We start from the raw sequence: 14,311 nt of genomic DNA, 5'->3' as shown, positions 1-14,311 counted from the left end.
GCTGCAAAACCCTGTAAGGGATTATTTTGACTACTAGGTACAGAGAAAAAAATCCAAACAAACAAAACAAAAAACTCCAAAAAAACTGTGAGAAAAACATAGATGGCATTTTGATGTGTTTTGGATATTAAGCAGTTCACAGCTAAGCTCATGAAGTTTAAAGTAATTTACAGTTAAAGTTTCTTTTCCCACCAAATTCACTTATGCAGAACAGGACCTTTTTTGTTACATTCATTTTTGCTTTTAGTAAGTAATTCCAAGTTTGATTTGACAGTACATTGATCTGATGGTATTCTGTTGTCTTTTTGGTGTTTGTTTTGTGAGTTAAGTGTATTTACATACAACATTTCTGTAAAATATTATCAGTCTGTCAATATGGAGAGACAACATGATATTGCAAGTAGAAAACCTAGTTTCTTATTTACATTCTCACTCTATCTTAATAGATATCACCAGAATGAATAAAACACTCATGGCACTTGCTCTAAAACAGAGATGACTACAGAACATACCTGTCAGAGGGTAGCTGTGCATTTGCAAGTTTAACTATGGTAGGAAATATATCCATGTTACTGGTTGGCTCATCAATATGGGCGCCAGCCTGTACCACGCCAGGCCAACGGAGAAGACCTGGCACACGAATGCCTCCTTCCCAGTTCGTTGATTTTCCACCTGAAAAATTTAGTTTTGTTTGCTGAGAAATCAGTTTCTCCTTTGATAATTCCACCCCATTAGATTCAATTTCCAAATATTAAACATTCTGTCTAGCTAGAATCTTTCCATTAGACAAATCTGTCCTATTCTTAATTTTCTACCTTCTGTAGTACTTTCTTTCTGTAAATTTACTAATATGTATTAGACAGAGCTTATAAATTGCATTTAAATTGCACCAAAAAAGTAGTTGTGGAGATTAAAGAGCATTTCACTGGAATCTTCATGTAGGCCTAGACTGTGTAGCCTATAGATATGTGAACCTATAACCCAAACAAACAGGAATCCAAAAATAAAAAAAGAGCTATACTTAGATGTCTGAAGTATGAATCCAGAGAAGGTACATGACTTTTTATTAAAAATGGTGCTTAATGACTTTATATAGAAGAAAGTACTAATTTAAGTATGTAAATGAATTCTTCAATTCAATGCATTATAAAGAAATTCACTTCAGCGATGATAACTTGCAGGATGCTGTAAAGAACTTTTTATGTTCTAAACTAACACAGTTGCATCAAATGCAACTGTGTTAGTTTAGAACTGTCACTGATTGCCTTCAACAGTGACTTGCAGTCATTTTCTGTTTCTACAAGATCCATCACTGCTGAGTCCTCCCAACACCTTTTGCAGAAGGGCAACGGGTTTATTCTCTGACAGCATGTTCCCCATTACTGAATAAAAAATTGACCTGGCTCTGTAAGAAGAGGAATCACAAATACTATTACCAATGTCCTGCACAGTTGTGACTATGCAGAACACTTCAAAGTGACCTTTGAAATTAATATAGTGCTTGAAAAAGAAACCTCTGCTTAGCAGATGAGTTTTGAATATGGTTAAACACAGTCAGGGCCATTTGGACATAAATTGAAATTTTATACCATTAAAATGTCTGGAAAAACAAAAATGTATTGGTTGGACTTCTGCCATTAAATAGCAATTCATGGTTCAGGCCAAACTACTACAGGACTATCTTCTTCCTGTATCTCCCTTTTTCAAGTTAAAAAAAAAAAAAAAAAAAACAACCAAAAAATAAAAAATAAACCCAAACCAACCAAACAATAACAACAAAAATTATTACAACAAAGTATTTCAAAAGTTCTGCTTCCTCAGCATCTTAAACACCCAAAACACCTCATAGATGTCAATACCTTTGGTATTGACCCCAGGCCTTGTTATACATGCTGTCTGTTTTATTGACTTCTCAATGATCTTTAACATTTCAGCAAAAGGGGTTCAGAATCTACCTGGTTTTCTATAGGATTTTCACTGTTTGTAAAGGTAAGTAGTAACTTCAAGAAAGACAACTCTTTTTTGTATAAATTTACCTTTTTCTTTTCTTGTAACTGAAGGACCATTAGTTCATGATTCCTTGTTATATCAGATTTTTGCTTAATTTTTTTCACAGGCTTTATCAGAACTCATAGTATTGAATAGTCAGGGACACATCTAGTCTGACATCAGAAAAGTTACAACTTTTTCATATTCAGCCTTATGTCAAGCAATAATATTTGCTTAAGTTTTTTTTGAAAATGATGTCAAGATCAGATCTCTACCGGATTGTCTGTCTTCTAGAATTCTGGAACAGTCTTAAAAGTTTATTGTGCTTGCTGAGTTAAATGTAATTCCATTCTCATGATGAAGTGTGTGGCTACCTACTCAAGAATGAGATGCATGTCCAATTTTTGTGTACATTCTATTAAAATATTATTTTCAAAACACAGCTCTAAAGAAAATGAAAATTTAAGTTCAAAAAGTGTTATTTGGTGGGACATAGAACACCTGTCACCCAAAGAAAGTGTTCACCCAAAAGTATGCTGATCAGTTGTTCTTGTTGGGTCAAGACCAGTGTAGTTGTCAAGATCTTATGTCTATCTTCTGTAGAAAAGATGACTCAATCCCTGCACAACAGCCATTTATGCTTTTCAAAGTTTGTTGGGAATTAGGTGTTACACAGCAGGAAAGTTTAATAACCTGACTGAGCTATGGTGCATAGAAAATCCTGCTGAGTGGGAGTTGGTTAATCCAAGCAAAACAAGCATAAGGCCTTAAAATTACAGATATCCTCAAATGAACATACTTTTAGTGAACAGATACACCAGGGATATGATTTAGTTCATGAGACAGATCCTAATTCTGTGTATACATGACAGCAACTTTACGGATGAAGGGTACCAACAGACAGACAACACTAAGAGTTGATCTATAACTTTGGTAGCTTTAGCTATGATGTTCCCCTTATTTCTGTATGTCTGCCTAGTATTTCTGTATACTCTGTCTAGTAAGAGACTAGATGGATGTACTGGACTCCATGTTTAAATAAAGTCTTGTTACACTATTTTCTCCTGTATACTCTGAAGACAGAGAAATTTCAAAGTGGTAAATCTGATTCTCACACATGTTGCAATTCTTAAAACTTAGATATTGGTTCACTTTCACAGCTCTTAGGTTCACAGTACAATTTTCTTGAATCAGCAGAAAAGAACAGAAAAATTGCACATTACTCAAGTACAAAGGAACAGTACACAAACTCTGATGCCCTGCCGTAAGGTAGAAAAAGCAAAATGGATTCCACAGCAGGGCTTTCTCCTTACCTACCTCTATGAAGAAGTGACTGCTGTTTTCCTTTCAAAAGGCTAATTGGAGCCTAATTTTTTTTTACATCTCTGGAGACTGGGAATAACAGGGAATCAGGGCAGGAATTACAGGTCATTGCAGAAGACTGTCTTCTATTATCTCTGCTTACAAGGTGTTAATTTTTACTAGAATTGTGCTTAGTGACTGCAGGTGCTTAATGCCATTACACGATTACAAATCCCTGGACATTTATCGTCTTTAAAACTCTAGCTGTTAAACTCTGTTCAAGATATCTGCATTCTTTTTCCCTTAAAAAAATAATCAAGGTCTTACTACTGATGCTTGAAACACAGAAATATCTAATTGGCTAATATAATAAAATTTTAAAAAATGCAAAAAATATAATTATTTTGAAACAAAATCTCTTGATATTTAAGGACATGGCTTATTAGTTTTGAGTTTTGCTCAGACTTGAAAACATTGAAACAGAGAAAAGACTGAAACCTAGTAGCCTGTATGCCTTGCAAAATCTAGACAACTTACCTTTTTGTTATTTTTGTTCTCTTGAGGTCTTTAAAAAATGTTTTTAAAGCAGCACAAAACACACGAGACTGTATTTTCCTGCTTCACCATTTATGCTTTCTGAGTAGTTGTCCCTTTAGTGTTACATTGAACAATAGCCTACATTCACCTTTCCTGAAAAATCTGCAGGAGCAGGCAAAATACAGACATAACTCTTTGCAGTCATCCACAACATGATGTCAAATTTCCACTTTAACCTCATTTCAAATCTTAGCTAAAAAAATATATCTTTTTTTTTCCCCCCTCTGGTTTAAATTGACTGCTATTACCTAACTCTGGCAATAGAGCTTTTACAAAGGATGATGTATAAAGGGGAACGCTGCAGTAAATCACCATTAACATTATGAATGATGAATGATGAAAACTACTTGAAACAACTTTCTTAAATCACCTGGATTATAACCATACTACACTTTCCTTCATATATTCTTCTAAAAACAAAGCTTTCAGACCCAATTTATTCTCTTGAATTATAGACACAACATTCATTATTCCACCCATCTCTACTGGACTTAATGTCACAAATATCAACAATCAAGACTGGTTACTATTGCTTACTTTATAAAATAGTTGAACAAAAATTTATTTTCAATGACAAGTTTACTCTTACTGATTTTTAACTTGTTTCTTGTACTGTTTTTGTTAATTTTATTTATATTATTCTGAGCTATTCTTGTACAGGTGAATGGAATAGACATGGCTCATTTGGATGTTTTTCATCTAACATTTCCTTCAATCAAAGAAAATGATCTGTGAGGATATTTTTCTTTCAGTCAAAATTAAAAGATGGGTTGATTATTTCAAAATCTGGATCACTTCAGAGAGACTATAAAAATACAGTACATTTGAAAAAAGTCAACTACTGCTTTCTTTCAAGTGAAAAGTAAACTCAAACAAATATCACCAGATATGCCATAGCATGATTCCTGGGGTCAAAGTAATGGCCAGCTTGATTTCTCTGTGGCTTAGAGGAATGAAAAGATTTACTAACAGCTTCAAGAAACCCTGCTGAACTAACTTATCACTCTAGTATATAATTTTTTTTTACAGTAATACATTTTAAAATAAAATAGGTATTAATTTCTTGTTTTGATCTCACAGATCTGTAGCAGATTTTAAAAAACAAATCAGGGCCTAAGTCCTTATAAGACATTATTATTTTTTATGGATATTAAAAAATAACTATGATAATACCTATTTCTAAGGCACGAAACACTTGAAATGAATGTTGTTCACACAGTTTGACTTTATCAGTGTTTGGCTCCACTTCCATTATCAACAGACCCACTCTGCACTGACTTCTGACCCACTCTGGCAGCATGACAGTAGCCAAGTGTCTGTATTGTCCTAAGTGCTTCATAAGTACAAAGAAAAACTATTTCTGATGCAGATCTGAGGTAAAGGAAAAGTGTACACATCCAAAAGACAGCAAGACGTAAGGAGATTGAACAGAAAATCCAGTATGTGACAAAGTGGGATAGATGTCAACAAGTGATAGCGAGGGAGGACTTGTACTGTCTGCATATGTGCCAGTGAAATACTATGGTGAGTAAAAGTGTAGAGAAAATTTTTAATTGCCTTCATTGTTTATTGATACAAATTATGTATTTACATATATGATAGCACACTAAGGCTAATTCAAGAAATTACTAAGAAACTAAACAGAAATTACTGTCACCGACATCTTTTCATAAAAATCTTTTCTTTAGGGTTTTCCCTCTTCTGGGAAGCTGAGGCCACAGAAGAAGAATGTAAACAATGGTTATCTGCTGCTGTGAAATGCAACAGGTGCAACTGTGATTGGCCCAGGTCCCATGTTTACAATTAAGGGCCAATCAGGAACCAAGTTCTCTGGGACAGATTCACAGAGAGCTCCCTTGTTTTTTGGGGATTCCTATTCTATTCTTAGCTTAGCAGCTTCTGAACTTTTCTCTTTATTCCTTTTAGTATAGTCATAATGTATTATATATCATAAAATAATAAACCCAGCCTTCTGATCATGAAGCCAAGATTCTCGTCTATCTCTCTCACCCTGAAGACCCTTGCAAAGCCATGTAACAAATTACAACAAAATATTTTGGTTCAAAATCTCAGAGTACCAAAGAAGAATATAATGGCTTCCTTTAAATCAGTCACCTTGCACATCTTGTTAATATAAAGGAAATTCTCTTCATTTATTTATTCTGCTCATCTTATTTGAAAGTACAAATCCAAAGTATTTGGAAAAACTTAACCTTATTTCTGCTCCTAAATGAAAGCTATGGTGACTACATAAATGGACATGCTCCAGTGAGGCAGCTAGTGAAAAACACCTAAGGAGAAGTCAGTGCAGGTATTCTGGAAATCATATATACAAGCAATACCTTAATGTTCCAGCATCTGACTTTCAACAGACAAATATTACAGAACTGGAAAAAAAAAAGCTGGAAAAACTACATAGAAAATTTTAATAAGATACTTCAGTTACACCTATTACTTTCCATATTTCAATATAAAATTGTTAATATTAATGTATTAATTAAATTGTTATTATTTTTAATTTAATTAAAATATTAATAGTGTCTTGTACAAATCCCAGGAGTACTTCACGAGTTCAGGTATGAAGTCCTTCAATTGCGAGGAAATTCTTACTAAAATAGCCACTATTTTTTGTTTTAGAATCTGTATCTAGATTTAAATCTTAGAAAGATCTTTGACAAAGACCTTCAGGAAAAGTTACTGCAATATTAATCATGGCTTAGGAGACAAAGAATTTTCATGAATCAAATTCTGACTAGAAAACAAAAAGATGAAACAAAAAGAGAGAATAAACAGTCTGTGTGACCCTTTGCAAAAGTACTCAAAAAACAAACGTAAGGTATCTTAAAGCTACAATGTGTTAAGCCCCTTACTGTTTTAGTATATTTACTTCAGTTCTGAAAGTGAAGTAATTCACACAGGAAAATAATAAGAAATTAGGGATGAGTAAAAACTCAACAATTAAAAATCGTAAGAGAGATGGAAAAGCCAATTATTTTCTGAATTTCGCCAAGACCCATAGTAAAAGTATACAAAACAAAGATAAGTTATGAAAAATTTTAAATTTCCCCTCCTTTATGCTATATTAGTGAGAACATATTATTAAACTTCAAGATATTCCATGAAATTTGCAACTGTCCCATTTCATAATAGTAAATGAAAGCACTGTTCTCTCATTGATAAGTGATAGAGGCTATGCAGAGATTTTAGAAAGACTCAAAGTGGGAATTCATCTTTATATGATAAAAATTTATATAATTAATGTTAAGAATCTTTGTAGAATCTAAATTTTCAGAATTCACATCTTAAACCAAGGTGATACTGTCTAGGATTAGGATCTCCTTAGGGATTCTATTTACTACACAGATCCTCATAACCAACCATCAGAAGAAGGCCACTGGAAGGAGATTTTGATCCATCACTTCGGTATTACTATATAATGTCTTCTAAAAAGGAATACTGCAGAAATAAACCAGACTGTGTATGACAGCAATTGGTTAGCTCTGGTTTCTAACTATCCAGATTTATGGTGGACTGTTCTGTAGTTAGGATCCAGAGTAATAAAACCTTCAAACAGCAATTTCCCCTTTTTGCATTGCATTTTGCAGCACTAGCTTAACTATCCAAACCCCTCTTAAATTTTATTATTGTGCTTATTTGGCTAGGTATCAAGAGAAATTAGTGAGTTAGAATTGCGGAGTTTGCTTAAGAGCTTTGATTTCAGGGCAGAACCAATTATTGCTGAGTATATTGCTCCAGCTCTGACGAGAGGGTTAAGTGCCTTGATTCATGTTTGCATTCATGCAGCACTCAGAGACAAAAAGATAAGTAGTGGAGATTGACTAGCTGAGACAGGGAGGGAGAAAGGATGTGTGTGTTTCACAGGTTTTTAAACTACACACCAAAGAAAGGAAATTCTTGGTGTGTTGACACACAAGCACAAGCAGTATCAAGATTGTCCTGCTTTTTTAGGCACATTGCTAGTCTTGGGGCTTCACAGGTCTGTTTCTCATTAACTCTGACAAATATGTACAGATGCTTTTCACCACACGACTTTTAATATGAACAAATTCCTATGTATGAAAATTGCTAGTTATGCAATTAACTGATAATTTTTACCTCAGTCCTTTTGAAAATGATGCATAATATACATGTTAAATTAAGGACTGATTTTGAGATGGAGTAAGTGGAATGTAAAGCAGAATTAATTGTATTTTAAAATATTAGAAGTACATTCAACTAATTGCATGGGTCTTTTAATTTCTTTTTATTTTATTAAGAATGTTTCTCATCAAATAAGAATTTTTTCTTACATTGTGATTATTTTCTAACCCATTTGTCAGCACAGCAGAGGTGTTAATTGCAAACTACAAAACTTTTTCCTTTTTTTTTATAAGCCCCATTACTACTCAACTAAACCTATCAATCAGACTTTTTTCTTAATACAGGTAAGATATATTTCAAGTTTTTCTCTGCACTGTAAATATGAATACAAAATTGTGCAAGGCTTGAGAGAAAGACTCCATTTAATCAAAGTTCTTCAAGAAGACATATTCCCAAGTGTATTTTTTCCTTCCTTATAATTTATCCTGTACCTTATGTCTGGCACTCTAGAAGGCAAATATTTTTTAGAGCTTCTAAAACACCTCAGGCTGAGCCTACGGCTACAGATATGTAACCATATGGTTCCTTAATTACTTAAATCACTATGCAAGGTCTATCTGCTAACATTCAAGATACATTTCACTCTGGTGTTAGCCCACGGGGACCCATCTGATAGACATCATCCCTTTGGCATTCCTTGTTTTTCTTGTGTACCATTTTCTTTGAAGCTCTCTTAAAATGTAAGGGTCATTTCTCAGATAGATACCTACTGACTAAAAACTGTGGGGTCCTCCTGCTTGAAAACCTTCCTTTATATGCCTGAATTTTTTCCTTTTTGAAGTTTTGCAGTTGATATAAATCCGGCAAGAGTGGAAGATTGTGTTACCTTTCAAAGGGACTTTGATAGGGTTGGAGAAATGGGCCAAAAGGAACCCCATTAAGTTCAGCAAATGAAATACCAAGTCCTGAATCTTCACAGCAGCAACCTCTAGCAAAGCAAAGGCTGGGGAGTAACTGGCTGGAAAGCAGCTCTGCAGAGAGGGACTGGAGGGTTCTAAGGAGCAACCAGCTGAACATGAGACAGCATGTGCCCTTCTGGCAATGAAGGACAACATCACTCTGTGCTGCACCAGGAAGAACTCTTCCAGCCAGTCCTGCTCTCTGCTCAGCACTGGTGAGACGTACCTGGAGCACTGGGTCCGGGTGCAGAACTCCCCAGTACAAGGTACATGGGCATACTGGAACGAGTTTGAATGAAGGTGATGAATGATTAAGCAACTGGAGTATTCAATATATGAGGAGAGGCTGAGAGAGATGTTCATCCTGGAGAAGAAAATGCTTACCAGGATCTTATCCATTGGTAGATTACATGGATTTATATGAGTAAAGAGGACAGAGGTAGACTCTTTTTAGTGGGGAGCCAATGACAGGACAAGAGGCAATGGACACAAACTAAACCACAGAAAACTCCATTTAAACATAAGAAAAAGGTTTTTTTATGGTGAGTGTGATCAAATACTAGAGAAAGATGCCCAAGGAGGCTATGAAGTTCCATCATTTTCATAACTTGACTGGATACAATCCTGAGCAATGTGCTACAGCTGACCCTGCTCTGCAGGGGCTGGGACTGCAGACCTTGGGAGATACCTCCCAGGCTCAACTACTATGAGATTGCTGGATTTCTTTGATCTTGACCCCTGAAATATGAGTGGAAAACAAATTACACAGCCTCTACCTAGTGAAAGAATGAAAAGAAATTAATCTCTCATAAAGAAACAAGAAGACTAATTGTAATTTCATTAAAAAGAATAAAAAAAACATTCTTACTTTATTTCAAATAGATCAAAGATTTTGACCTTGGCCACATAGTACATTACAGTTTTGGTGCAAACCCAAGGAGATGCTTTTTCTTGCATTTTTCAAGAACAATCAGAGAATATTCACCTTTATATATGCCATTGTATCCTCCATGGACTTCTCCAGCACTGGAGATTTCTTCAACATGAGCCCCTTGGTCAGATGTAAAGTATACAAGAGTTTTGTCCTTCAGATTATGCTTCTCCAGCACATCCAGAACTTGCCCTAGGTGAAAAAAAAAACAAAAAAAAACAAACCCAAAAAAATAAAGAACAGCTTTAAGAACCACAGAATGAACTAGGTTGGAAGAGACCTTTGAAATCATCAAGTCCAACCTATGACCTAACCTAACACTTCCTAATAAACTAAACCATGGCACTGAGTACCATGCCCAGTCTGTTTATAAAACACGTCCAAGGATGGTGATTTCACCATCTCCCTGGCCAGACAATTCCAGTGCCCAATCATTCTTTCAGTGAAAAATTTTTTTCTGACTTCTAACCTAAACCTGCTCTGGCACAGCTTAAGACTGTGTCCTCTCGTTCCGTCAGCTGTTCCCAGGAGAAAGAGACCAACCCTCACCTGAATAAAACCACCTTTCAGGGAGTTGTAGAGAGTGATGAGGTCACTCCTCTGTCTCCTGTTTTCCAGGCTAAACATCCCCATCTCCCTCAGCAGTTCTTCACAGGGCTTGTGTTCCAAGCCCTTCATCAGCCTTGTTGCCTTCCTCTGGATGCTGGAGAATAAATGACTTTTTCATTAGCCTTGGCACATATAAATATTTGTGTCCCTTTGCCTTTTTGAGACCACTTTTCACATAAACTCTCTTATACTCAGCAATAGGCACATGCAGCATACTAGGGCACAACCACAGAGGGCTTGTAGCAATCAGGACCATGACTCAGTTGCTGCAGGGTTTCTTGAAGAACAGTATGAGAGGATTTTTGCACATCAGAGAAAAGGGCTAATCCACAGAGAGCAAGTGACTTTTGGAAGCAGTTGCTCTCAATCAAGGAAATCCCTCAGCAAGAAGATTCAAGCCACTGAGGATATTTAGTAACACTGAGGAAAGAGTCTCAGCACGCAGAGTAGATCTCGCAGTTTGGGGGTAAAGCCTTGCTGCCTAGCAACCCATAGAGGCAGCATGGCAAAAATCTCAGTGCAAGTGTTAGAGTAAGACAAAAAAAAAAAAAAAAAGTAAGAGAATGCATGCAGCAACTTTAAAGTATTTGTGGTTTCACTATCAAACCTAATAACTAGCCCCTTAATATCTCAACATATGGAAAAACATCAACTAAACTCAAAATATGCAAGGTAATAAACACACTTAGGTGTACACATTTAAAAGAAGCACCAACAGGCATATGTCTTGTACCTCTTAGGCACCACAGGCTCATGTTTCATTTTCACAAAGGGCTCCTCACACTACTTTGGCAATGTGGAGGGCCTTGCATTTATATAAATTGCACTGAAACCTATTTAGACTGAATTCTTTAAAGTGTGTTTCTGTATGAATGAGAGTGAAGCTTCTCTTTGTAACTTGCTCCAGTGGACTTTATACTGATTAGGAATGTAAAATTATTGGTCCTGGAAAACGACCAAAGCTTAAGAATATAATTCTTCACATCAGCCTGACAATGAACCTGTCCTTTAGGGATCTCAGAACATATAAAGATAATTCTGTCTTCACAAGTATTTTATCTTTATTCTTTTACTTAAGCATCCAAGAATGGTCCAATTTGAATGTTAATTTTGATTTGCTAACTTGACCACTAAGAATTAATTCATCATCTGATGCCTAATTATTGTGTCAAAGAGGATGAGATAAGAACTCTGAAATACAGAACCTTCTAAATGGTTTTCAGATCACTGTTTCTGCTGCTATGCTCTTTTTCTGGATTAGGAGTAATTACCTTACTTTATTGCTACTATTTCTAGTTGCCTCTTAATGCTATATCATTTTAAAACTGTCTCTTTAAAATGGTTGACTGTCATAATTTTTCAAATGACTAGGTCAAGAATAAAGGAACATCAGCTGCTAAATTTAAGTAGGTACCTGTTGGTCTTGTTTGTAAAGTAGGAGCAAAGAAGAAATGTAAGAGTAGGAGAATTTGTTTATGTAAATTTTGAAGCCTCGTGGGAGTTGAAATTTCCCAACAGAGCTGAGAAAATCTGTTACAAAGGCTGACATTTTAAAGCTGGTGGGTTGAGGGAAAATCACGCAGATCCTTCTGACAAGCCATGCGCTTGCTGCATGAGGTGGATGGACTTAGTGCCAGAAAAGAACGAGGCAATTTCCCATTGGCTCCGGAAATGTTTGGAGAATGTACTTGTTAAGTGATTGCAATATCACTTGGAAATGCTCCAATAATGATAAAAATGTAGAGTACAAAGATAAATTAGTAAATTATATGTAGGTATTCAGCCACGTGACCTTTAGAGTTCCCTTCCAACCTACATCAAGCTATGATTTTATGATACAATGACAATAAATAGTATTGTGCAAAGAAATATCTGTGCAGTGATGTGCACAACAATATTTTTTTTACATACCTCATGTTCATGATGAAATTGAACTTTCAAATTAATCTTGTATATAAACCAAAATGAAAATAAAGAGAGAATGGCACCCAGTATATAACATAAACTCTGGTGATCAAAGACACTGGCAATCATTCAATAATGTCCACTTTGATTTCCCAAATAATTTGGGAAGACATGAGAAGCAATGAAAATTGTCTCACTATCACAAATAATTAAAGTTAAAAATTTATAATAAAATTAAATGTAAGATATTATAATGATTTTTTTAATGAGGTAGAGTAACTAATCTTTCTCTGAAAAAAATATTAAATACTGACACTCAAACATGTCCCACTTTAGAAAAAACCCAGCCATATAAAATGCATAGAAAATCTCATCCATTGTTAAATTCAATGGTAAAACTTCCATTTCCTTCAAAAGAATTTCAAAACACAGAGGATTGCATACATAAGGTTTAACTAACAAATACTAAAATGACAATTTATCTTAGCAGCAACATTTTTCAGTACAGATGGACTAACAGTGGTAATTCAGAAAAGAGTATTGCCAGAATACGGCAGTCAAAACACACTCATAAGCAAACCTTCCATTTGTATTTTGATCCTGAACACTAGCACCTACTAGAATGAAAATTGGAAATAAACAGCAAAGTGTGTGTTACCAGGATATAAGACAAATTTAAGTGTATTTGAATGATTTAACTCTCGTTAACACAAGAAAGAGTTTAAATTAAAATACCTTGCTCGAAAGTCACATTCTGAAAAATTAACTGCTGTACTGATCTGTGTGGATGGTACTAGTTATTTTTTTCTGATTTTAACAAAACATATTTGGAAAGACAACATTTCTGAATATCCAAATCAATCTAGCTGATGGAGCTCCATAATTTCTGCTGCTATTTAGCAACTAGAATTTCAGATCAAGCTACTCCTACCACTGCCATTATAGGAATGTATTCTGCAATGTAGGTGACTAACAAAGGTGTTATATCATTGGACATTTTGCTTCCATTTATATATTTTTAAGATACAAAACAGATTGAGGGCTGTGTTAAGATGTTACTTGTTTTAATTAGTACATCAGTGTTCCAAAATTTAAATGAAACCTTGTGAAATATACTGAGGAGTGCTCTCTGTATTCTACTCTCCATTCTTGCTTCAAGCTGTGCAAAATTATAAAGAATTGTTCCATTCTGAAGGTGAAAATGCCTATTTCAGTGGAGTGATAGCCATGGGAAAGAGAGAAGAGCAATTGACTCTGTTCTTAGGAAGGAAACACAGCGCCATGCCGCTTTTCAAGTTCTCCAGCACAGCCTGAATGGCAGCTGAACCAGCCTTGCTAATGATGACCGTAATTACTGAGTTTTTACTCATGTAAAGCTCCTATGTATGCATCTACAAGAAGAGATAGGGTTTCTAAAAAATGACTATTCATTTGTAAACAAGGTACAAACACTGAAAAACAATAATGTGCTTACAAATGTGTCATTGATTTGTTAAAGTTTTTAGTCAAGCAAGCATATGGACAAATGCATTTTATTCAAAAATTAGTTTACTGACATTTCAAGTCAATGGGAAATAAATATTATTTGTATTAATTCAAAATAATTTAGACTATTGCTGAAATTTTGAATAAGAAGCTAGAGGAAATAGAATACCTCTGTGTAATCTAGGTATTAGAAAAAAATAGCTTCTACTTGTGATTAAAGCTTTAAAGCAGTCTGCCAAATTCAAAGAAAAAACATGTTTCAGAAGGAGGGTTAAGGATCTGTCTCAGGAAGAGATAACTGACAGTAAAGGAAATTCCTAATAATCTAACACTATTTTCCAACTCCAGTAAACTTTCACATGCCTCTCTTGTATCCAGAAATTTACAGCAACACTGAGACAATTATTGAACAAAGATTTCCAACAGATCAGCC

At 35.0% G+C, this 14,311-nt stretch overlaps 1 protein-coding gene across 7 annotated transcripts in view; it reads right to left on the bottom strand.

Moving 5' to 3' along the window:
• The window catches only part of STS (steroid sulfatase), a 106,517-nt gene that overhangs the window by 30,350 nt on the left and 61,856 nt on the right, over window positions 1–14,311 (bottom strand). For all 7 annotated transcript variants that reach the window (XM_059493573.1, XM_059493574.1, XM_059493571.1 and 4 more), the window contains 2 exons: window positions 9,934–10,071; window positions 513–672 (listed from right to left, as the gene is read on the bottom strand). In XM_059493573.1, the coding sequence (XP_059349556.1) occupies window positions 513–672; window positions 9,934–10,071 (298 nt within the window). The remainder of the gene's footprint in view (window positions 1–512; window positions 673–9,933; window positions 10,072–14,311) is intronic.

This window comes from Ammospiza nelsoni, chromosome 2 (genome assembly GCF_027579445.1).
Source record: "Ammospiza nelsoni isolate bAmmNel1 chromosome 2, bAmmNel1.pri, whole genome shotgun sequence".
Taxonomy (NCBI): Eukaryota; Metazoa; Chordata; class Aves; order Passeriformes; family Passerellidae; genus Ammospiza; species Ammospiza nelsoni.
The sequence above is the reverse complement of the archived record's forward strand: the minus strand, read 5'-3'. Positions and strand labels throughout refer to the sequence as shown.